This window comes from Pelophylax lessonae (assembly GCF_965119305.1).
Source record: "Pelophylax lessonae genome assembly, chromosome: 2".
NCBI lineage: Eukaryota > Metazoa > Chordata > Amphibia > Anura > Ranidae > Pelophylax > Pelophylax lessonae.
Window position 1 is genome coordinate 435,860,170 of NC_138769.1, and position 26,065 is coordinate 435,886,234.

Genomic DNA, 26,065 nt, shown 5'->3' on the forward strand with positions numbered 1-26,065 from the left:
CAGACATGGCTGGATATTTTTTTGCAAGTTTTAGGGAGATACATGTGTCAGTAGAAAGAGTTAGAAAAATATTAGTGGCTTAGATAGATTTCATTTGTAATCATCTCTACAACCCTTAATAACACTTCTAAATTTATAATAATAATTAAACTATATTGTATTTCCAGGACTTGTGATAGCTTGTAATAGAATGCTGAAAACTCTGTGTCCAAGTAATTTTTGTTTAAACACTATAGGGACATTCCTCCAAAAGTGATATTTCCATGTAGGTAGAATCTGATGGGTGACCCATTGGCTTCATAGACCTCTTGGTATCTACTGTATAGCAGACAGATTTTACTTCAACAGTTATTGAAATATCGATAATATCAAATAAATGAAAATCCATCTGGGGGCATAGGATACTCTTGTAATGATTGTAGCAACTGGGCACACCTAGTAAATTAACTCCAGAGATCTTACACACAGGGATCACTCCCTATTTAAGAAAGATAATTTAACATCCTAGATGTAATGAGCCAAGCTGCTCTGGGTTCAGTTTTAAAGTCATTCAAGAAACTTCTAAGAATATTTGATGCCACACTTAAACACCATTGAAATCGTTTGGAGTCAAATCTGTTGAAATAAAAATTCCCATTTTCTGGGCCAATATGCAAGGGGTGTCAAAAAATAGCATGTGGTAGTTGGCGCTGTCCTGGGAAACATGTACATTTAAATAAAGTTATATTCCACCAGGAGCAGTGCTTTTTTAAATGCTTGACGTAAAACATTAAATATGCCCAATTCCTTTAAATAACATGCCTTGGGGTGTCCTAATCCTGTCTGTGATGAGTAACGTCTCTGTTATGTACAGCAGCACTGACATTTACAAAGGAAAAGTGTTTAAAATTGCCGGCAAATTACATTTCATTGCTGACTTCTATTTTCTAAGAAACTAAAAGTAAAAAGACCCCTCTAATGGTCTATGTATTTTGGGGGACCTTTGATGGGGTCAACGTGCTGTTTTATTTTTTTTAAGAAGCCAATAAAATGTAATTTGCTGGTAATTGAAGTTGTATTTTTTCTTTGTAAACTGTGTCACTTTTGCTATAACACATTCTTCAGCAAGAATGAAAAAAATTGATTCTGGTATGGATTTTTAAGGGATACAACAAGCATACAAGGACATGCCCTTAATATAGTGGATCCTCCTGGCAGATAGCTTTGCCCCGTGTTGATGAGGACTAGGGTCTCTTCATCACAACCCTGGCCAGTGGTTGTGGGAGTCAGTAGGTGGGGTACTTATCAAAATCTGGAAACCCTTTTTAAAAATAAGGGGGCCCCCAGATACCCCCCTCCACACACACACAGCAAGTAGTAAGCATGGGGTATATAGTAACCCCTACTCATTCACAAAAAAAAGATGTAACCCAGGAATAAGGACACCAAAATGTTTGACAAATTCTTTATTAAAAATATTAAAATCTCCCACAAAGTCCCTCATTCTATATCTATCATCAGTCATGATGCCCACCAGTCATAATGCCCATCAGTCATGATGACCTAGCACACACGACAATCCTGATGGTACCACCAGCCAAATGACAGCTTCATAAGCTATATAAGGGGAGGGGTGGGGAAAGTGATGATATCAAGGCTGGATGGGCAAAGGTTTGAATATTTGTCCGAACGTCTGAACAGCCAAAGTTTGGTGTGAACCTAGATGCGGACCAAACCATTGGCTCATCCCTACTCTCTGACAAACAATTAAACATCAGCTTCCTTTGGACTAATCCTTTAACACACCAATGATAATATTATTTACAGTTAACTAATCTGCTTTGCATGTATATGTAAACAAAAGCATTTAGCAACCCTATCAGGTTTTTATTACTGTCTGTGTCCCTGCTAGGGAATTAACCCTCTTTGTGTGGCCATTATCACTGGAACTCAAAGTAAGTTAAGATAAAAAATGTAACTGTCACTAGAAAAGGAATAAAAAATTAAGCTTGGTACATATGTTCATTTATTTTTTCCGTACAACCCAGCAGGCTGAATGAAAAAAACACTGAGAGGTCACCGTACTAACTATGCAATATTAGCATGGTGATCTTCCCCACTGGGTTATTGTGATTTGACAGGAGGACTGAACACCCCCATTCCCCCTGCGAGAACACACTGATAAGCGCTTACAATCATTGACTGCCAGCACTGATTGGCTGCTGGTCAGATGCTGGTTTTCCAGCATGCCCCATTGACCAATGCCAGTCAATGGACTGGCTTCTTTTGGACAGGCAGCTGTACACACTGCCTGAATGTCAGCTGCTTCCTGCTGAACTGGATATACTTAGATATACGTTAATATGACTATTATTCTATTTTATTGTAACTTAGATTCTTTTCCCAAATTGGTTTGAAAATACACTTGTCTACATTTTTTTCATATTCTTTGCTTAATAAAATTCCAAATAAGCTATACTTAACTCCATTTTTGATTACATTGGGAAACAATGGTACATGGATTACTTACTTTTGAATACTGATTTGCTTGCTGAAGCCTCACAACCACTCACTTCATGCAAGAAGCAAAACTTACTGTGGTAAATACCCCCCCCCCCCCAACAATTATTGGAGCACAACAATATGTATATATATTTTTATATATTTATATATCTATATATCTATTTACAGTAAATATTTATTTATTTAGTTCAGGTACTTATATATCACTGTGAATTTAGGCAGCACTTTACATATTTATATATTGTACATTCACATTAGTCCCTGCCCTCAAAGAGCTTACAATCTAAGGTCCCTAACTCATTTATACATAAACTTGGGCCAATTTAGACATGAACCAATTAACCTACCAGCTTGTCTTTGGAGTGTGGGAGGATACCGGAGTAGCTGGAGGTTTACTTTATATATGTACTGTACATATTTAATTTCTTTGAAACATCAGTTTAAATCAAATGTTTTTTCAGCAAATGCTCTTTATTGTGATTGTGTATTGTATTACTAAAATGTTTTTATCTTTTTTGGTGGTATCCTAGGAGCTGCAGGCAGAAATTGATGGCCACACAGAAGTCTTTCATTCTTTGGATGAAAATGGTCAGAAAATGCTTAAATCACTAGAAGGATCTGAAGATGGAGCCCTTTTGCACAGGCGGCTTGAAAACATGAATATCAGATGGAATGAGCTCAGGAAAAAATCCCTTAACATCAGGTAATGGGCAAAAATAATATAAAAGATTAAACTTGACACTGCTCTTGTTATGTCAGACTCTTTTCTTTCTTGGACACAGAGAGACAAGCACACAGCTTGTTGGAGATGACTGTAAAATAAGAGCACATTTCACTTTATAGTCAACTCATGCGGATTTTTTATTTTTTTTTTGTTACACTGTGATTTTAAAATATAAAGAGCTTTAAAAAAAAAAAAATGTAATATACTTCAAGAACTTTTTCTGGTCACTCTCAAATGAAACAGTCATAGGATCTAAATGTACTGTATTTGTGAAGTATATACACATTTTTTTATTTTTTGGGATTATAAACCTAATTTTATTATTTTATTTCTACAGTAAATTTGGAAATGTTTTTTTTTTTTATTTGTTGTTGTGCTTCAATGAATCATTGTTTGTATCATATAGAGCAGTGCTTTATAGTAATGAACATTGTACGTACGAAATGTATAGTATTGTTTAGTGTTATTTAGGAACCACTGCCTTTTAAGTGTGATTGTAACATCATTTTCTCTTCAATAAAAATTACCACTGACAAATTTATTAAAAAATCGACCACATTCTCTACAGCTTGAATTATAGTTGTACTGAAGAGGTGGATTTAGATTTCAGCACAGTAGGCTTATGTGGGGCCAATAACTGTAAAGGGAAAATACCCATTTTTTGCCACCATCAGTAGCAATACAATCATCTCATATAAATAAGCTTATTTACACAGTTACGATACTCTAAGCTAGGTAGGGTTCAGTAAAATGAAAAATAAGTCTGAGTAAAAGAGGTGATTTTAGCATAGCGAGAGCTAGGGGCAGCAAATATTGAGTGACGACATGCTTTAGTGATGGAAATCCAGCCTTGACCTATATTCATGGAAAAGATTGCTGGTTATTTTTGTCCTTTTTTTATCATAACATAAATAGAGGCAATGAGGGCCAAAAAAAGTATGCTCATGGTAAATGTCATCTGATGCTTTATCCATATATACATTTCCCCTGCTATGTTTGACTGATGTTTGCCTACTCCATCTGCCTATAAATTTAGAACAACTTATGGGGAAGTCACAGACAGGGGTGAGTTGCGGACATCATGTCTCTTTCCTGAGTGTCTCTTTTACAAGTGTTGTTCAATACTGCAGTTTAACTAAAGCAGGGTAACTAAAGCTGTATGAAGATACAAGAACTCTGCTCCACTCTGAAAAGATGGCAAGAAAAGCAGCATTTTCATAGCGTATCTTCAGTGTTACTTACAACTCTGTCTCCTTCTCTCCACTTGCTCTTTCTGTAGGGGTCCCCCAAGGCTCTGTTCTTGGACCGCTTCTCTTCTCTATCTACACTTCCACCCTTGGTCACTTGATAACCTCCCATGGCTTCCAATACCCTCTCTACTCCGATGACACCCAAATCTATCTCTCTACTCCTCACCTTACTCCTTCAGTCTTTCAGTCTTCCCTCGCATTACTAATTTACTAACTGACATATCAACATGGATGTTGCTCCACCTCATGACTTTTCCATCAAAATCAATAATGCAACCTTCAATCCCTCCCCTCACACCAGGGTACTAGGTGTAACCCTAAACTCTTACCTGTCCTTTCAGCCCCAAATCTAATTGTTGTCAAAAGCTTGTAGAATTCACCTCTGTAACGTCTCCAAAATTCACCCCTTTTAAACTATTGAAACCACCAAGCTACTCATTCACTCCCTTGCTATCTCTCACCTTGACTTTTGCAACTCCCTTCTCATAGGCTTATCTAGTCGTAGGTATCATCTTTGATCAATCTATCATGAATGCTGCTGCCTGACTCATCTACTTTACTAACCGCTCAGCGTCTGCCACCCCTCTCTGCCAATCCTTTCACTGGCTTCCAATTGCCCAGTGAATGAAATTCAAATTACTAACAACAACATACAAAGCCATTCACAACTATGCCCCGAGCTACATCACCAATCTTGTCTCAAAATATTACCCACACTCTCCTCTCTGCTCCTCTCAAGACCTCCTGCTCTCAAGCTTCTTTTCTCCTTCTTCCATGCTCATCCGCAGGACTTCTCCAGAGCCTCTCCCCTCCTCTGAAGCTACCTCAATCTGAATGGCTAATATCTCCTACTCTGGCTGCCTTTAGGTGATCCCTGAAAATGTATCTCTTTAGGGAAGCCTATCACGCCTGCAACTAATCTTTCATCACTTCCAACAGCTCATCTCCCCACCTTTTGTACAACTTGCCCCACCCTCTTAGATTGTAAACTCTTATGAGCAGGGCCCTCTTAAACTTCTACTTAACCTAAACAGTTGGCGCTATATAAATCCTGTATAATAATAATAATAATAATAATAATAAAAATAATAAATCTCTCCTATACCAATTATAGCTTTTAAGAAATATTTGAAATATTTGTAAATAAAAACAGCTTCATGAAAGAATTATTATTGTTGCATATAGAACAAACCACTGTAACCCAAATGGCATTGTAACAATAGTTTTAATATTATGTGCGCTCTGGCTTTCACTTCTGTGAAAATTTATATATATAACATATACTAAGCCTAATATGGAGGTAGCATTGTAAACCTTCATCTGAAATGTTAGTTGCCTGTCTACTATACTGACCCATGGACCTAGAATATTTAGCAAATTGGGAAAGTTAGAAAAAAGTTTTCTGTATCCTGTTAGTCAGTGGCTCAAAAAATGAAAATGTATGTAAACCCAATAAACTTTATTTGCTCCCCATTGGTCTCTTTAAAACTCCATGGAAAGCATTTTGCTATATTTGTCTAATAAATGCAAAAAAAAACTCCCAAAAAAACAAAAACAAAACATTGATGCCTTTCTAGTTCTTGTCATGAACTACATAATAGTTATTCTTTATGTTGTGGAGATCTAAGAGTAGGAGTGGTTGAGTAGTTTAGCAAAAAAAAAAAAAAAACTTGGGGGGCTGGCACCACTCATTTCACAAACAAAAGCTGTATGTTGCCAGCTCACAACAGGACTTAGGAACTACGTGCATTTTTGGCAGATCAAATTTATTTTTCTGTTTTTTCAGGCTTGTTAAAAGAATAAAACACAGGGAAATGCGCATGTATTACAGAAATGTAGTACAGTTTTTTGGTCTTGACATACATTTTTTAGAAATAGGATTAGCAATACAACCAGGCAAATAACATTTTCAGAAGGAGAGGTTAGTATGGCAGGCTTCTTGTTAGCCAGGTTGCCTAGCAACTAAAATCCTAAGGAATTATCTAGTTTGACATGGTATCTTTTTAAAAACTCAAATATATTTTTTAATTAATGAAAACCAGAGTAATTTAAAAGTGTAAACATTAATCTAGCATGTTCAATTGAGCAAGAATCATAAGGGAAATATGAGTCTTTACCAGGAAAGCATTTAATTATGTAAGTTTTTGCAGCCACAAGTGGTATGAAGCATTTAGAGAAGAAAAGTAGATATATTTTTTTTAGCAAAGTAAATGGTTGGCACCATTTTAGAAATATAAACTTATTAATTGACTGTGCATGCATTTCTACAATAATAATGACTGTAGCAAAAATCTGCACCAGTATCCGTCAGTTTATGAAGCAGCTTGATGTAGGGGCACCCGAACCGAGCCGCAGCTCCCTGTGTCAATTCAGACAAGGACCCCCGACCCACCCCGCCTCATTTCTCTCCTTATTTGCTGACTGACTTTCACTGACAGCAGCGGAAGCCAATAGTGCTGCACTGCTATCTCAGCCAATGAGGAGGGGAGTCCCGGGCAGCCAAGACACTCTTGTCACATCGCTCGATCTAGATTGACCTCAGGTAAGCATTAGGGAGGCTGCTGCACATAGGAGGCTTTTTATCTTAATGCCTATAATGCATTAAGATAAAAGAACGTCTGCCTTAACAACCACTTTAATAGTGACAGGAGTGGTGAAAGAGTCACAGATCCGATAAATTAGGTAGGAGCAAGGAGATCCTTGCACAACAGTCCCAATGTACAGCTTCTGCCAAAGTGGTAGCAAACCCTGGTATTTTTTTTTTTACCTACAGGTAAGCTTATAATAAAGCTTACCTGTAAGTAAAAAGAATATTCCATAAACGTGCACCATTTAGGAGATATTCTTGTGAGCAGCAGCCGGTGACGTTACCAGTACATGCGCTCTGAAGGAATACTGTGAGAGCAAAGCATCATTGCCGATTGGCCAATCAGTAGTCTCCGAACCCCGAAGACCGGGTGAAGATGGAAACCTCTGAAGCGATGACAGCGCTCCGCTGGAGGGCTTCGTATTAAGGTAAGTTATAGGTGCGGTGCATACTAGCACATTATGATATTGCTTTGCAGGTGGAAACTTTTTTTTGTTTACTATTGCTTTAATAGGCCTTCAGAAGAGTAATTTACAGGACAGCAGTCAGTTCTACACATGCATTTCGCAATAGTTTTAGTTACAGTGTTTTTTTTTTTGTATTGAATTTAGGTCTCCTATTTTTCTGCATTTTGTACTTCCTTGTCCATCTTATGGGGAACTTGCCCTGGAATATAGGACTATAGGGTGTGCTACCACTGACTTGTTTTTTAAAAGGATCTGTACTGTGGAAATTGTGCCTAAGAAAGGCAATCAGAGATTTGTTACCTGCACTATATGCTCCCTGCAGCTTATCTTTTCCCCAACACTGATGTCTGGGGACGTAATGATAAAGGAACTGCAGTAGAGGTGTAGAAATGACAGATCCATAGAATAAACGGAATAGATCCTTGCATTGCAGGTCCTAAGGTACAACAAGGACAGCAGTGAGCAGTTCAATAAACATATCAAATTTCACTCCAAATCGTATGGGACTAGCAGCCAGAGGCACAGTGCCTTAGATGATCTCACACTGCACACTGCGGAGCAAGATAGTCTATGCACAGTCACATTTTAGGAGGTTCACAAGTATTTTTAAAGGGTAATTTAAGAAAGTGACGATTTTTAGTTTACTGCTTAGGCTAAATAAGCTTCTTCGTATACTTTATTCCCTGTGAGAAAGCAAATCTTCACATTTTCCCTTTCAGGTCTTTCTAATCCTAGTTTTACTTCCTGTTGATTCACACACATGGAGCAAGCATACAGGTTCGGAACTCAGACTCTTTCCTCCAGCTCAATGGCTCACTTGGTAGTGAAGCTAAGATTAGGACAACAGACTTGAAACCTGCAGTTTTAAAAGCAAGTCAGCCACAACAGCTCCCTTACTCAGGTTTCCTCTAAATCAGCAATAGTAGCTAATTTGCTCATATTTTGCTGTTTACATAGGGTTCCTACTAATTGAGCTATGTCTGCTAATTGCTATAATATATTGCTCATAATGGTAACAGTGCTTTTGAGGCTGCCTCTTTTCTTCAGCAATAAATTCTCATCAAAGAGCAGCTCACACATTAATTATTATTCCTCATCTAAAAAGAGACTGGTATCAGTAATGAAATGAGCTTTACATCTGCCATGATCTTTCTCCCCCTGACAATAATGTAATGCATAATGTCTTGTAGGTCTCATTTAGAAGCCAGCACAGAGCACTGGAAGCGATTACACATCTCTCTGCAGGAGCTTCTTGCATGGCTGCAACTAAAGAATGAAGAGCTAAAGCAACAGGAGCCCGTTGGTGGGGATGTTCCTAAAGTGCAAAGCCAGATTGACACACATCGGGTAGGAGTCTTTCATCATTGTTTTATGGAGTAAAAACAATATTTCTTCAATTAATTTTGCAATAATACAATCACAGAGGAAAAAAAACCTTCAGTTAATTTAAAGGAATATTTGGATGCAGATGTGTATATTACAACAACAAGTTAATAATGAAGAAACAAAGTGACAAAATGTCATACTGAAATATGACATATATCAGTGGCAGCAGAAGAGTTGAAATGCAATTTTTATAGAAATATACACAACTGCATTTATTAGTCACAAAGCACTGTGAATTAAATGGCCAGCATTCCAATAATTGTCAACAAAACACAAAGAGAAAAAAAGCGGGACTTTCAAGGCCAATAAAGGAGGGATGATCACAAATAATTAAAAAAATATCAAAATTTTATTAAATCATGAAGCTAAAAAAGTCTGTATGCATACATTTATTTTTCTATTTACCTGAAGTTCAGTTTTGAAGAAAAACTGTGGTCTGGCTATGTACATTCAATTATTTACATATTCTTAATAGGCATTTTAAAAATTTTTCTCTGAACTTTGTAGCTTCAGGCACAGTGGAATAATTCATCTTCAAAGTCATTTGCAGCTTCTCTTCTGGATTTTACTTTTACTATATCTGTATAACTAAGCATTCCTCTGCCAGCCTTTTAATATTTATTATAAACACAGAGCAGGTGCACAGAAAGAGAGGAGAGGGAAAAGTCCCAACTTCATTAAAAAATAAATTCATTGCTTCTATAGGCAGTCCTCGGATTACAAACAAGATAGGGACTGTAGGTTTGTTCTTAAGTCAACTTTGTTTTTAAGTCAGAACAGGTACATTTTTTAGGTGTAGCTCCAGTCAAAAGACTAATTTTTAAGTTTTTTGAATAGCATAGGGAAGGGTTAACACCCCTGTAACATTTGTTTTGCTGTCTGTGCCCCTGGTCAGAAGATTTCACCTCACTTCCTGTCCCTATGACAACTAGATTTTGAAAATTTTGGCTTGTTTTGGAAACAAAGATTGGTCAGCGGAGACATCTTTTTCCCATGAGAACTCTTACAGGAGTGAATTTCCCTTCCTAGGGGTAGATTTCTCCTCACTTCCTATTGTCTCACTCCGTTTGTAAGTAGGAGTCGTTTGTAAGTGGCAAGTTTGTAACCCAGGGACTGCCTGTACTGTGAAATTTGAGGATTAATGAAGTTAAATAAGGGCTTATTTTACTGCTTATCTTGCTCTTGTCAAGTATATGCAAATATTTTAATGCACAAAGTTCTACTTTAGCTCTTTTACTGCTGCCGCTGTATTACAGAAAAGCAGAATTGAAAAATAAATTATTTTTTTTCAGCCAGCTTCTGGCGTTCATATAGTAGTGATTAACCCCCCCCCCCCCCATCCAACATGTGTCCTTGGCTCACCTGTGCTTTCTAGGAGTCCAAGATATCAATCAGTGGTGTCAGGATGGCAAGCAAAAACATATGTTTTCTCTATATGGAGGAACACAGGAATAATAGGTAAATATAGACCAATGATTTGTACTGCCACCTTTGGTAGGTTTAAAAAATTCCTGCCCTTATTTTTTAGGTAATGGTCAAGCCTGGGGGAAATTTCCCAGTATAAAAGAAAACATCTTATTGCTGTTACCACTGCTTAAAGCTTATTGTGGATCTATCTGTGCATGCCCAGAAGCTGTTCAGCAGGGAATGACGCGCCTGCACCGGAAGTGACGAGCAGGGCCGGTGCAGGCGCATTGATTCCTGGGATCGATGACGCTCATCTTCCAGAAGTCAATGCAAGGAGGTAGTGACGTCGGCGGCCGTATCCGCAGAGGGAGGAAGAGGAAGGAAGGTAAGTATATTTTCTTTAAAAACAAGGTAAGTAAATCAAAAAAAAATGTGAATTATCCAATTCTTTTTCAGGTACATTAAAGCAAGCGGATGGTGCAAAGTTGATTTTGAGGGTGGAACTTCACTTTAAGGGTGTAGGGGGCTTCTCATAGGAGGAAAGTCTACACTACTGTTGAGGTTTCCTGTCTTTGCATTGCAATTAGGTTGGAGAGATTATTTATGACTCACCTCTCCACCTCATCTAATCAGAGAATGCTTTGCAATCACGGAGAAAATGGAACAAATGGCACCTGTGCTGAGCAGCCAACCTCCTGTGTTCACAATGCAGCAGGACAGCTGTTCAGGACAAGATCATGAGCTAGTGAATGTCAGTGTAGCAGTGTCTACTACAGTAATTTTCCGCTTCCAAAGGGACCCCACTTGTCTGGATATGCATAGATACATTGGTTCAAGCTGAACCAATGTAACTATGTAAAAAGTGCCATACCTGGAATTCTTATTTAAGAAGTAACGCCACTTTGTTAAGAAAAAAAACAATCTTCTCTGGGTGATCAAAATACATTTCAAGGATTTTTACCCAACGTTGTTGCAGATTCCTACCTGTTCTGTTTTTTTTATTTGCTATTTTTCCCCAAAATGGAGTTACGCTTTAAGCAGTTCTATCATTTTTTTTTCTTTTGGGATATTTTTTACATAAAATAATAAAAGTTGACCATTGTAAGCATCTCTGTCAGTGTTAAAGGTTTTGTCTTTATGCTGTAACTGCCACTTTTGCTGGACAGCTTGGTGTGTTAAAAAGACAAAGGAAATTAATGCAAATACTACATCTTCGAATTTGTGCAATTTAAAACATTTTTAGAGGTATTTAATCATAAATCAGTGAAAAAAGTAAATTTTTTTCTTTTGTATAATGTAAAGGTCTTTCAAGGTATGCTATGCATTTTATATTAAAAGTGAATTCACATTTAATAAATCTAATGACAAATGAAGGGAGCTGTAGCAAACATAATGCCAGTATTATTTTAATAAATCACAGTATTGTTTAATGTGAACATTTGTCTTAAGTTGTCAGCCACATACGTATTAATACCTTTTAAGTCAAGGCAAAGATTGGAGCCAGAAGGAGTTACTGAGTTTGAGTTATTCGTGCAAAATGCTATTATATGAATTATGTTTGCAATAAGACAGCAGTAACTTACCTTGACAATTATTGTATGCTAAGGACACATTAAAGATAAAATTTATAGGAGCCACTCAGAACTATTATTTATAAAAATCATACATTCAAATTATGCATGTAGCAATAGCTTTCCATGATTCAAATTTTACATAGAATTTCATGCACTTGCTTAGAAGCTCCAAGCACACAGACACACACACACATACACACACACACATACACACACAGTATATACTCTACTATACTATATTTAGTGACAAGCTCAAATTCAACATTTGTCAACTCTAGAAATGTACTGTAACTTGCCTATTGCATTAGGATGTGCACCCCTAAGCTCAAACAAATATGCATGCAATCGGGAAAATATCATGCTGGATATCTATACCGATAAGGACTGGGTAATGTGTTAGAAACGACAGGATGGCACATAGTTTGATGGAAATGAAAATTTTCAACCTACAAAGGGCTGAATTCAATGCCCCCCCCCCCCCCCGAAAATCAAAGTGATAAAATGATGCGCAGGCTAGTCCATTTTGCTGAAATGTCATTGCAGCAACCTAAAATGGTACTCAGTAGTTTGTATGGCCCCCATGTGCTTGAATGCATGCCTGATAATGTCGGGGCATGCTCCTAATGAGACGACGGATGGTGTCCTGGGGTATTTCCTCCCACATCTGTACCAAGGCATCACTGAGCTACTGAACAGACTGGGGTGCTACCTGGCGGCATCTAAACATAATGTCCCGGAGGTGTTCTATTGGTTTTAGGTCAGGTGAGCGTGGAGGCCATTCAATGGTATCAATTCCTTCATTCTCCAGGAACTAGCTGGAGGCTGGGCAATGTCATGCACTAGGAGGAACCCTGGACTCACTGCACAAGCATAGGGTCTGACAATGAATCAAGGATTTCATCCCAATATCTAATGGCAGTTAGGGTGCCATTGTCTAGCCTGTAGAGGTCTTTGTATCCCTCCATGGAGATGCCTCCCCAGACCATCACTGAACCACCACCAAACCAGTAATGCTGAATGATGTTATAGGCAGCATAACATTCTCCACAGTTTCTCCACACCCTCTTCATGTCTGTCACATGGGCACAGGGTGAACCTGCTCTCATCTGTGAAAAGCACAGGGCACCATTGGTGAACCTGCCAATTATGGTGTTCAATGGCAAATGCCAATTGAGCTCCATGGTGCCGAGCAGTGAGCACAGGGCCCACTAGAGGACATCGGGCCCTCAGGCCATCCTCATGAAGCCTTGTTTCTGATTTTTTCATCAGTGGCCTGCTGGAGGTCATTTTGTAGACTCTGGCATTGCTCATCCTGTTCCTCCTTGCACAAAGGAGCAGATATTGGTCCTGCTGATGGGTAAAGGACCTTCTACGGCCCTGTTTAGCTCTCCTAGAGTAGCTTCCTGTCTCCTGGAATTTCCTTCATACTCTTGAGACTGTACTGGGAGACACAGCAAAACTTCTGGCAATGGCTCATATTGATGTGCCATCCTGGAGGAGTTGGACTGCCTGTGCAACCTCTATAGGGTCCAGGTATCACCTCATGCTACCAGTAGTGACACTGACCCTAGCCAATTACAAAACTAGGGGTTACAATGTCACTCTCAGGTGTGAATGGGGAGCAGGTTTGTTAAATTTGGTGTTATCACTCTCGATCTCTCAAACTGGTCACTGCAAGTTCAACATGGAACCTCATGGCAAAGAACTCCCTGAGGATCTGAAAAAAAAGAATTGTTACTCTACATAAAGATGACCTAGGCTATAAGAAGATTGCCAGGACCCTGAAACTGAGCTGCAGCATGGTGGCCAAGACCATACAGCGGTTTAACAGGACAGGTTCCACTCAGAACAGGCCTCGCCATGGTCGACCAAAGAAGTTGAGTGCACATGCTCAGTATCATCTCCAGAGCTTTGAGAAATAGACATATGAGAGCTGGCAGCATTGCTGCAAAGGGTTGAAGGGGTGGGGGGTCAGCCTGTCAGTGCTCAGACCATATGCCGCACACTGCATCAAATAGGTCTGCATGGCTGCCGTCCCAGAAGGAATCCTCTTCTAAAGATGATGCACAAGAAAGTCTTCAGTTTGCTGCAGACAAGACAACTAAGGACATGGATTACTGGAGCCATGTCCTGTGGTCTCATGAGACCAAGATAAACTTATTTGGTTCAGATGGTATCAAGCGTGTGATGGCAGCAAATGGGTGAGGAGTACTACAAAGACAAGTGTGTCTTGCCTACAGTCAAGCATGGTGGTGGGAGTGTCATGGTCTGGCACTAGGGAGCTACAGTTTATTGAGGGAACCATGAATTCCAACAAGTACTGTGACATACTGAAGCAGAGCATGATCCCCTCCCTTCGGAGACTGGGCCCCAGGGCAGTATTCCAACATGATAATGACCCCAAACACACCTCCAAGAAGACCACTGCCTTGCTAAAGAAGCTGAGGGTAAAGGACTGGCCAAGCATGTCTCCAGACCTAAACCCTATTGAGCATCTGTGGGGTATCCTCAAACAGAAGGTGGAGGAGCGCAAGGTCTCTAACATCCACCAGTTCCATAATGTTGTCATGGAGGAGTGGAATAGGACTCTAGTGGCAACCTGTGAAGCTCTGGTGAAACTCCATGCCCAATGGGTTAGGGCAGTGCTGGAAAATAATGGTGGCCACACAAAATATTTACACTTTGGGCCCAATTTGGACATTTGCACTTAGGGGTCTACTCACTTTTGTTGCCTACTGTTTAGACATTAATGGCTGCGTGTTGACTTATTTTGAGGGGACAGCAAATTTACACTGTTATACAAGTGTAAACTCACTACTTTACATTGTAGCAAAGTGTAATTTCTTCAGTGTGGTCACATGAAAAGTTATTATAAAATATTTACAAAAATTTGAGGGGTGTACTCACTTTTGTGAGATACTGTATATATATATATATATATATATATATATATATATATATATCAAAACCTCAGAACTATCTTTCTGTAACTGCCAATAAAATCTGAAAAGTGAACGGGAGGCATATGAGTCTATATACAGAACGTGATTATTGGAGAATTGTTTTAATTGAATGTCCTGCTTCACTTCACACAGTACAGATCACAGCATTTTATAGGGATTGATGTCTGTACTTTAGCATAACCACTCTAAAACATGGATTTTATTATCTTTGTGTCTCCTTGTTTTCGATTTAGTCCTGAAGAGCATTTTTGTATGACCCAGCTCCCTTTACATTTAGATTACAAACCGATGCAATGACATTCTGCTGTAAAATATCCTAATATGCTTTTGTCATTCCTAAATGACTCCAAGCTGTCTGGTCCGTGAGATACCAAAGAAGCTCCACACCATTGCATCCTTTCCTGCTGCAAGCAGCCTTGAATGCTACTTTAATCTTGAGAAATCTTCTGCTGCATTCTGCAGGTAAACCAACACTACTGGGAATACCAGTCTCCTAGGTAACCTGCATTTCTGATTGGTTCCTCCTGCTGACCCCTGTAGCACTACAAGACTAAAGCTGGATATACATACACCAGTAGAATTGTATTCAAAATATTTGTTTTAAGATCATTCATTTTTTTTCTATTTGTCAATGGGACAAAACCAACGTTTGTATTTGTAGACAATTCAGAAGAAACAAATGGAAAATCTTTCTTGAACAAAAATTTCTAACTGCGTGTGTGGTTTTTGTTTTTTGATTGTTCCAAAGTTGAATGTTAAAAGCAAATATTAAAAACAAATTAAATTTTGAATTACTTTTGAATGACATTCATTAGGTCGTAATGTACTAAGAATTTCCTTACGAATTTTTGTATGAATTTTCACTCAAAAATCTACTAATGTATAGCCAGCTTTAGCAGTAACGTGAAGGTCAGCAGCATAAACCAGTAAGAGCTGTAGGGTAACCCAGGAGATTGACACTCCCTAATGTGTTGGCCTCTTTGGTGATTTTAGCAAAAGGTTTCATAGAATCAGAGAGGTGTTTGACAAAGCAAGCAGCAGTAAAGGGGGTATTTTCTGTCTTTCCACATTCCACTTGCACCACTTTAATGCACATTTTATATAATTGTTATTCAATGTTGCTATTGCCAGATTTACTTTGTATTCAAAAGGTCTCTGAACAAGCAAGCAAATTTTCTTCCTCCCTCAGTACAAAAATCTTTCTGAATGTAGTAAACTTCTGTCTGTTTTTTCTCAGCAGTGTCTATACTTTAGGTAGGCTGCACCCTGTACAATGTGGATACATCAATTGTGTGGCATAAGAAACTGTCTACATATTTTTAATTTCAATGATTTTTATTAAATTTGAACAAGGAAATAACAGCTTGTACATTTGACTGGCATTGAATACAACACGGAACAGTACCTATAAGTGGCATACACAGTATTGGCAAGAATAAGTCGCAAGAACAAAATATGCACAACGTGGAAAATGTGGATGACAGAGAACATAGGTATCAAAATGCCTAATGCTCCGGGCACCCCAAGTGGGAACTAACTATGCCAGAAGAAGGGTAGGCCATCCTAATGTCCATTATTGGTATGGAGTTCCAACTGAGTTCCTGCGGAACAAATGTATGCCAAAGTAATATAATAACCAGTAACGTGGGACTTGTGAAGAAAGATAAGAAAGGATAACCTCAATGATGGTACAGAAATTATATAGGCCGAAGTTATCCGAGATTATTTTGAGGGCATATAACATGTAAATATGGAATTCCACACTTTCAGAGCAGAAGTATCCGAGGGAAGGAAAATTAAGAGAAAAGAAGGGGGAAAGGGGGGATAGTAGAGCAGGGGGTCTTCTGCAAAAAAAAGGGGGAGAGAGTAGGGAGAAGGAATCAAGAAAAGAAAGCAGAGCAAATCTCCTCAGGGGTTCCCGTGGCCGGTCGGTAGGTGACCTGGGAAAAGTGGGGTCTCAGTGTAGATAGCCCAAGGTTCCCATACTGCTTCAAAAATATGTTCCCTATCAAGAGAGTACTGGCAAGTTTTTCTTGCACCATAATCCAGGATATTTTCCGTTTCACTGCAGCAAGGGAGACTCCCTCCTTTTTCCAAGATTTGGCAAGTGTCATTTTGGCTCCTAACAGTATGAAAAGAGGAGTTTGGACATATGTTTGGGGGCTTTCTGTCTACATATTTTTATGCTATAGTATTTACAAATCAAAAACATATTTTACAAGAAAAAATAGATGGAACACACCAAATTAACATCTAAATTGCATCTGTAATTTATAATTTAACCAATGGCAGATGACACCAGTCTCTAGATGTTATAGTATTTTGTTTTTATTTTACTTGATGGGGTATGATGGGACTTGGAAACAACTGGACAGCCATGTGTTTCCTGATAACAAACCTGGAAAAATATATTGTGTTTGTCTGATGCATGGTCTTCAGTCCCATGGCAGCATATTACTGATATCCCTGTGACCCTAGGCACTATCTGTCCTACATTCACATTCATGCTCATAGCATGTGTTCACCAATTGTGTAGCTGTGGGAATATAGACAGTTTTCAATAGCTCTTTCTGTTTTATAAGCAGTAAGCAATGATCAATAAGATTACAATCTTTCCTAATACACAGTTGACTTCTTCATAGCAGAAGAGGGAAAAGTTGCTCTGTAAGTGATCTTGGAAAACAATGGAGGGTTTTGTGTTAAATCCCTTCTGTTAGGCTTGAAAAAAAATCCACAGAAACTGTTTTAGGATATTTGGCGTTTTGATTCAATCTTCAGAATGAGACATCACAGTGAGCACAGAACAGAGGATCGCTGCTCTGTACATCTTTCTGGGCCATTATCGTGGCTTATTTCCTTTGTTGGGAGTAAAGGCCAGAACAAAATGATTGGCACTTTTCTTACTTGACGCTCCTGCAGCTGAAATAGATTTTGGATAGGATTTATACTGATTATAGGTTCAGTTCAAATTGCTTGTAAGACCAAGGAAAGGGAATTGCAGGGAATTAAATTGCATTTTTTTGCACAATGACACTGAAGCACCTGATATAGGTCATACAGTCAGTTTCTCCTATGTACCCTGTTCAATTGCAGCCAGTTTGTCTAAAGAAGTACTTAATTTGTACAATTGCTTGACAAGCTTATGAATTACACTTCTGAAAAATGTCAGGCTCAGTTCTGTTGGTGGAAGATTTGGAGCTTTATACTAGGACCTGTGTGAAAGAGTTTACTGAAGAGTCTACTGAAATTCTACTGTAGAACAGGAAAAGGGTGGATGCATGATGAAAAACTAAACACTACCTTTTAGTTTTCTCATATCAGTAGTAGATAATGCAAATGGGAGTTGCCTACAATTTACTGCACACAATACTGCGTACTTTTCTTCATTCAGGTTCAGGTCTAAAAGAACAAGCACATATGGTGAAAATATACCAAATACATAACCAGGAGTCTTGCAAACCACCCAACTTTTATTTTACTTCCTGACCAATTTTTAAAGATACAATCTATTTTGTCATATGATATGATACAGTATGAAATCTAAGTTGTAATAATACGTTTTCAGATGCAAATGCCAATGTACGTATACAAGGAAGGAATGCTAAATATTGCTTGAGAGGCATACAGTCCTATTTGCCTTTGGGGCACATGTGAAAAATATAAGTGTAAAGGATCAACAGCACAGGATTCAAGGTCATTTGAAACATAATATTTAGCTTGGACATTTCATAATTAGTGTGCCAATGAAGAATAATCCTGTCCTAGCCTAAAGCAGCTCTGTTTAACATGGTTGTGCAGTTTCTGTTGGTATTACATCATATCAGTTTCCATCTCCCTGACAAAAGTATTTGCCTAGTAGCTCCTTTTTTTAATAGTTTCCTTTTTTACATATTCTTTTGGCAACAGCTGCAACTTGGCACAGCTGCCTACATACAACCTATTGTACTCTAGTGACCAATTTAGCCGAGCCTGTCACATCCATCAAAATGTTTAAACTAACATTATGCTTGTCAACATATCAATTCTTTAATAGCTGAAAGGACCCAAAAATCTTGTTGCATGTTGTACATGACAGTCTTCAAATTCTATTCTAGCTTATAAGCACCACCCTTTCACTTTTTAGGAATATGCCGCTGTATTTTTACAGTCCAAATAAAAAACCTTAGTGGCCAACATAGACTGTACTTGCAAATGTAGCACCCTTCTAGGTAGGTGCTAGTGAGAAAGTATAGTTTTGAGCCCTGTCTGCTTACCAGAGGGGCTGCAGGTAAATCTATATTGTTCTCTGCCTACCAGAGAGCAGGATCTGTTGGTGAGGTCTGCTTATTGTACTCAGCATGCGATTCATTCAGTCTGGATAGTGTTTCATGCTGGTCCAATAGGGAGGCATGTTGCACAGTGGGAGGAAACCTGACGAATGGATGCATAGGCTTTTTGATAAAGTCCTGATGACTGGCAGAGGTCAGTTCACCTCGGTGCATTCTGGGATACTGTATAAAAGCCAGAAGCACATGTGCTGAGTGGTCTTTCGTTGGAGAGCGGAGTTCCGGAGGGAGGGGACGGCTGCCTCCTCCTCTGTAGAAGTGCCATGCGGACGCTGAGGCTGTCCTGAGGGCCAGAGGAGCGGTTGATAGGAGCTGAAGCCACAGGTCCAGGGAATCTGACTGAGAGGGGAGACACTGGAGACCCTGTGGCTGTAGTATCTTGAGTACAGGGACTCGTGTCAAGGGACCTGACCTGAGGGGCGCCACCCCTGCTCATAGGATAGTCAGTGGATGGGTGTCAGAGGAGAGAGAGAGAGGATACTAGGGAGAGTGTCCTGAAGATAAGAGTTTGTCCACCAAGTCATCTTTTTTTTAAACTCTTTTTATTAAAGGAAATAAAGCTTTTGGTACAATAAACAAAGCACTCAAAAATATAATACAGTACAACATATTACAATGAATTTCACAACATCCAGTATGCAGCCTTTCATCACATTATAAGGTCAGTAAGCATGTCAAGTAACAAAAAGATATGACATTATGATTATCAGGGAGTGTCAAAGTCACCAAAAAACTTTGGGTTCAAAAGACTCCACAGTAAGGTAACCAGTACTCTCAACAATATCCTTAGGCATGTGATATAGTGAGGGCAGAAGAGCACCATGTGCCCCAGACCTTATCGAATTTAGCTGGGCATCCTCTATGTTGCAATACAAGTTTTTGATACGGTAACACCTGATTTACCAACTGCAGCCACATACGCACCGAGGGAGGATTGGGCTGAATCTATTTAAGAGCAACTGCCTTGCGGGCCAAGAATAATGTCTCCATTAGCATAACTCTAGTATGCCTCGGCCACTGCTCCTCATCCAACACCCCCAACAAAGAAATCAGTGGGGTGCATGGAAATTGGACAGATAGGACCACCAAGTCATCTTAAAGGAACCAAGAGACTTAATTTCTATTTATCCAAAGTGCCCGGATGGATTGACAGCCTGGCTGTTCCACTTCTAAAAGCAAAGTAGAGAAGATAGAAGTTCTCAAATACTGTGAATAGTTAATTGGAGTATCCCATTTTTTCCTTCTCCTATCCCCATTATAAAATAAACAACAAAACAATCAAATACCCCTGGATTGATTATTGAAATGTGAGCCAAGAGGAAATAAGAAATTGCATTTGCTTATGGCTGTGTGCTGGTAACCGGGGGGACCCACAAAGTGAATATCTAGCAACTCTTACAGGGGCAGTGCTACACAAAGCTTACACCTTTTCAAAAAAGAGGGTTTTTCCTGCTTCAGACCTGTGCAGCTATGACAGTTTGAAAAAGAGAGTGGTCAAACACAAGAGTAGGCACTTCTCTTTGTTATTTTTTTGACACTCACAGTAAGTATCCTACATAGATGTATGTTTTTTATATAACATCATGGTTTGATCTGGATCCAGATTTACTGGCTTAGGTTTACATACATACCCAGATATGGGCGAAACATGTATGAGTTGTAAACAGGGGTTAAGATGATGATAGGATTGGCTTTGAAGAAGAAAATATGGAGAAAAAGTAGAAAGGAAAGTCTGGAGGTAAGGGTTGATGCCTCACAAAAGAAAAAAACAATGAGTATATGGGTTTATCATATTTTGAATTTATATACAATTCATACACTCCCTAAATTTCTCTAAAAACATACATATTTGAAATAAGAGCTTATTTTTGATAATTTAACGCTTTGTTTAATTGGTAACTGATAACGGCAAATTCAAAAAACAGTCATCACAACAAACTGGAAGTAAAAGATCATGTTGCTCGAGGGAACCAATCAGAATCCAACTCGAATCTAGCACAGCTTTGAAATTAGAGCAAGCATTGAAATAATGACAGTAGATAACACCTCTACTTTTCCTCCTCTCCCTATTGTGCCTGTGGCACTATATAATAAAGAAGATATTTCATGTAGACAGTTATTGAAAGATGTACATGACCTGCATTTAAAATAGCATTCTTCTACCACCTAAAAAGCAAGCTGTCAGGTTCCTTGTTTACACCCATTTCTATCAATTACTCAGCTATTATTAAATCATCATAGAAGGAGGTTGGCCTGTCAAGACTTTGTGTGCTCCTAATATGATGAATGTTTGCAGGAACCTGCAGACTGTAGTTTTTGTCTTTTTGCAGTATTAAAAAATATATATACAGTAATTTAGAGCATGCGGGCAATAAAAATAATTAAAAATACATTTTAAAAAATAAACAAATAAATACATTTTTTGCTAAAGTACCACAGAGAGATTAATAAAGCACAAATAAATATTTTTCAGAATTTTTAAAATAATATGAAAAATTACATGAATTAAATAATTTAATTTAAAAAATGTAAAATATTTTGGGTGAACTAGATTTTTTTTTTTGGAGTTTTGCTTTATATAGGTTCTGTTTGGATTTTGCTTAAAAACAGGCTGATTGGTAGCTGCTAAACTGTTTCACTTTTGCATGAAATTAAGTGTTAACAGCTAACGCCACCTTTTACACCATGTTACATGTTACAACTATTGTACATTTAGAGTGTAAGGGGTAACATGGTTGCAAGCTGACTGCCCCATCTGACAATGTTCTTTTCCCTTGTGGCAGCTCTCACTTTTGAATTTTACCCCGTTGTGAGGGACTCTGCCCACACAGCTGGGTCATTAATTCATAGAAATCTGTGAATATATGAACTACAAGTTTCGTCTGTCATCATGATAGATGGACTTTTAGTTCTGAAAAGAACACAATTTCAGTGATTACTGCACTTATAGTCCAATGACATTTCCTCCAGCTTCAGAAATAAAAGTTAGGAGGAAATGATCAGGAGGAAGCCTGTGCACTGCACCTGCGATCTGTTGATTCTGGTTACAATGCTTTGCAGGCTCATTTGCAAAAAATAATAAATTACATTTTTTTTTTTGCTATAAATTATTTTTACAAAAGGTGGACTTAGTCTTTAAGTGATCTTTTCCCTCTTAATAATAGATTTTGGATTTTGCTGGTAGATGACATGACCCATGTAACTGTTAATTTTCCTGCTTCTGCATGTTATCCAGTTGCAAAGTATGTATAGGCAGCTGATTGAGGATACACAGGGAAATCAGATGATTTCTATTTGACTGCAAATAGACAGCGTACCATTTAGCAATGGATTATTAGGAGTATATAGTACCAGCATCCCGGGTTGGTGAAAATTTGTTAAATTGGGAGATACCCAAGACCACCCTCCCAGATGGCCCCATTGACCATCTGGGAGGGTGGTCTTGGGTATCTCCCCAATTTAACAAATTTTTATTCTTGAAAGTGGACATATTCTTGAAAGTACATATATACGTCTATCTAAATTGGAATTACCCACCTACTCATCCTGATGGCAGAAAACCATCATCCTTTATAGATTTTATTATGAGTTCTTTAACCACTTGCTTAATGAGCACTTCCTGACTAGGCCAATTTTTAACTTTCAGCATTGTCGCACTTTGAATGACAATTGCGGGTCATGCAACCCTGCACCCATATAAAATTTTTATAATTTTTTTCTCACAAAGAGATTTTTTTATGGTGGTATTTAATCACCACTTGGTTTTTTATTTTTTGCTACACAAAGAAAAAAAGACCAAAACTTTTGAAAATAAAACATGGTAATTTTTCTCCTTCATTGATGTGCGCTGATGAGGCTGCACTGATGGTCACTGATAGGTACTGATAAAGCGGCACTGATAGGTGGTACTGATAGGTGGCACTGATAGGTGTCACTGATAGGCACTGGTAGGTGGCACTGGTGGACACTGATTAGCAGCACTAATAGGCACTGGTGGGTGGCTGTGGTGGGCGCTGGTTAGCAGCACAGATGGCCACTGATTAGCAGTACTGGTGAGAAAATGTTGGGACCAATGTCCCTTTTACAGAAGCCGGTTATTAGTTTTATTCTTTTCTCCTCACGCTGTTAGCGTAAGGGGAAAAAAAGCCAATAACCGGCTTCTGTTTATATTATGTGGTCAGCTGTCATTGGCTGACAGCTAATCACGTAGGAAAGGGTCGTGGTTGGCTCTCTACCCCAATCTGTGATCACCTGAGTCTGAAGGACTCAGTGATCACAGAAGGCGCAGCCCGTCCACCGCAAGGGGTGCGCGAGCAGCACGAGCATGGGAAGACGTCCATGGATGCCCTCCCGGCATTTTAAGCCCACGCTGTAGCCGAAAGATGGGAAGTGGTTAATAATTGCGTATTCCTAATTTAACAAGTATTCCAGTAAACTCCAGTGAAACAAAGAAACATGCAGTTTAAGACAAATGGGGAAGATTACCTGTACAGTTTCAGTAAAATGTTACCTGCATTGAATGAAACAGGCTGGCCAAATGTAAAAATCTCTATTATTGCCTCTAAATTAGTCTCTTGGAATTCCCTGTTCTTGCATCTGCAAATATGCAAACTAGGAAATCTCAATGCCCCAAACCTGTTTTAACTACCACGAGCTGATGGTCCTACCTAAAGGGATCAAGAGGAAATTATGTAAAATGTAAATAAGCCATTTTGATTATAGCACAGTGATAGTGCTTCTTGGCTAAGCTTTAGAGGATGGGTGCACTTTTTATTATATATATCCTTTTTTTTATACCTTAACACCACAACAATTTCCATGTTGGTTTCCCTTGTTCAGAGATCTGCAATGTGCACCACATACAGCAGTGCACGGCTGCTAACTAACATCTTCACAATTCCTTTATACTGTACTGCACATGCTTTGCTATGGACTCCATTTACCTCAATAGGAGGTCTGTCTATCAGCCTGTCAGCCTAGAACACTTATATTTAACAGTTTGCTAAATATTATTTACTGTCTGCAGTGCCCTTTAACAAAAGATGTCCGCAGAAAAACTAACAGGACCTTACATGTTAATGTTCAGCTTGGAGCATTTTATCAGGATGCAGACTATTCCAGGAACACCTGTGCACTGCTAAGCAAATTTGCCATATGCTAAGTTTTTTTTTAGCAGTAAAACAAAAGCCAAAGCCTTTACAATGGATGAATAAAATATTTCAAAATACGTTTGAAAGTGCAGCATACTCAAAATGTTGGAATTAAAAACTGAAAACATTCTGAAAGTATACCTACATTAGATACATAAATGAAAGGCAAAACAATAAATGTGAAGGCAAATACAACAGTTATTATGGTTATGTTAATTAAATACAAGTGCTACGGTTACATTTCTGTCTTGTTTGGAATTGGACCCTGTGAAAAGCCATAATTAATGAAGTTCTGCAAAACTGGCTGAGAGCCGTGTAATGCTTACTAAGCTACAGGAACCCGTGTATAAAACAATGACAAGACAAATGAGACAAACATGAAGAAACTTAAGATGTTTTGAAGAAAAAGTTTTGAAATACATTGAGTCAAAACAAAATAAAACTAGGATAAATAAAGTAAACTGCTGTATAATGTAAAGAGGGGTACACAGAAAAGACAATTGCATCACAACTAGGCTCTTTGCACAGTGGGCCATCTTGGAGCAGTGTGTCCCACCTGGCATTTAAGTGTTCCATGGAGGGACAGGTGCCGTGTTCTAGCAGCCTGTCAAAGTCCGTGGCAGGCTGCGGCTGGATGAGGCTAAATGATGTATAAAATACTAATGTTGTTTAGGTCCCTGTTCATGAAAGAATGCAGTGTGCAGTGGGGACAGCCAGTCACTGGGAAGTGTGCAGTGATGGCAGTCAGTCAGTGAGCAGTGTGCGGAAAGGACTGTCAGTCAGTGAGCAGTGTGCGGTGAGGACTGCCAGTCAGTGAGCAGTGTGCGGTGAGGTTTGCCATTTAGTGAGCAGTGTGTGGTGAGGACTGCCAGTCAGTGAGCAGTGTGCGGTGAGGTTTGCCATTTAGTGAGCAGTGTGTGGTGAGGACTGCCAGTCAGTGAGCAGTGTGCGGTGAGGACTGCCAGTCAGTGAGCAGTGTGCGGTGAGGTCTGCCAGTCAGTGAGCAGTGTGTGGTGAGGACTGCCAGTCAGTGAGCAATGTGCGGTGAGGACTGCCAGTCAGTGAGCAGTGTGCAGTGAGGACTGCCAGTTAGTGAGCAGTGTGCGGTGAGGACTGCCAGTCAGTGAGCAGTGTGCAGTGATGACAAACAATGAGCAATTTATGGTGGGGACTACCAGTCAATGAGCAGTGTGTGAGGAGGACAGTCAGCGAGCAGAATATGGTGAGGACAGTCAGTGAGCAGTATACAGTGAGGACAGTCAGTGAGCAGTATACGGTGAGGACAGTCAGTGAGCAGTACATAGTGAGGACTGCCAATCAGTGAGCAGTATACAGTGAGGACAGTCAGTGAGCAGTATGCGGTTAGGACAGTCAGTGAGCAGTGTGAGGACTGCCAGTCAGTGAGCAGTATACGGCGAGGACAGTCAGTGGGCAGTATATGGTGAGGACTGTCAGTCAGTGAGCAGTATATCGTGAGGACAGTCAGTGAGCAGTATATGGGGAGGACTGCCAGTCAGTGAGCCGATGGCAGTGAGGACAGTCAGTGAGCAGTATACGGTGAGGACTGCCACTCAGTGGTCAGGGTGCAGTGAGGACAGTCAGTAAGCAGTATACGGTGAGGACTGCCAGTCAGTGAGCAGTATATGGTGAAGATTGCCAGTCAGTGAGCATTATACGGTGAGGTCTGCCAGTCAGTGAGCAGTTTGCAGTGAGAACAGTCAGTGACCAGT

General features: G+C 39.2%; 1 protein-coding gene across 1 annotated transcript in view; it reads left to right on the forward strand.

Moving 5' to 3' along the window:
- The window catches only part of DMD (dystrophin), a 3,625,631-nt gene that overhangs the window by 2,694,772 nt on the left and 904,794 nt on the right, over nt 1-26,065 (forward strand). Inside the window, exons 56-57 of the mRNA XM_082246191.1 lie at nt 3,033-3,205; nt 8,721-8,877. Coding sequence (XP_082102317.1) covers nt 3,033-3,205; nt 8,721-8,877 — 330 coding nt within the window. The remainder of the gene's footprint in view (nt 1-3,032; nt 3,206-8,720; nt 8,878-26,065) is intronic.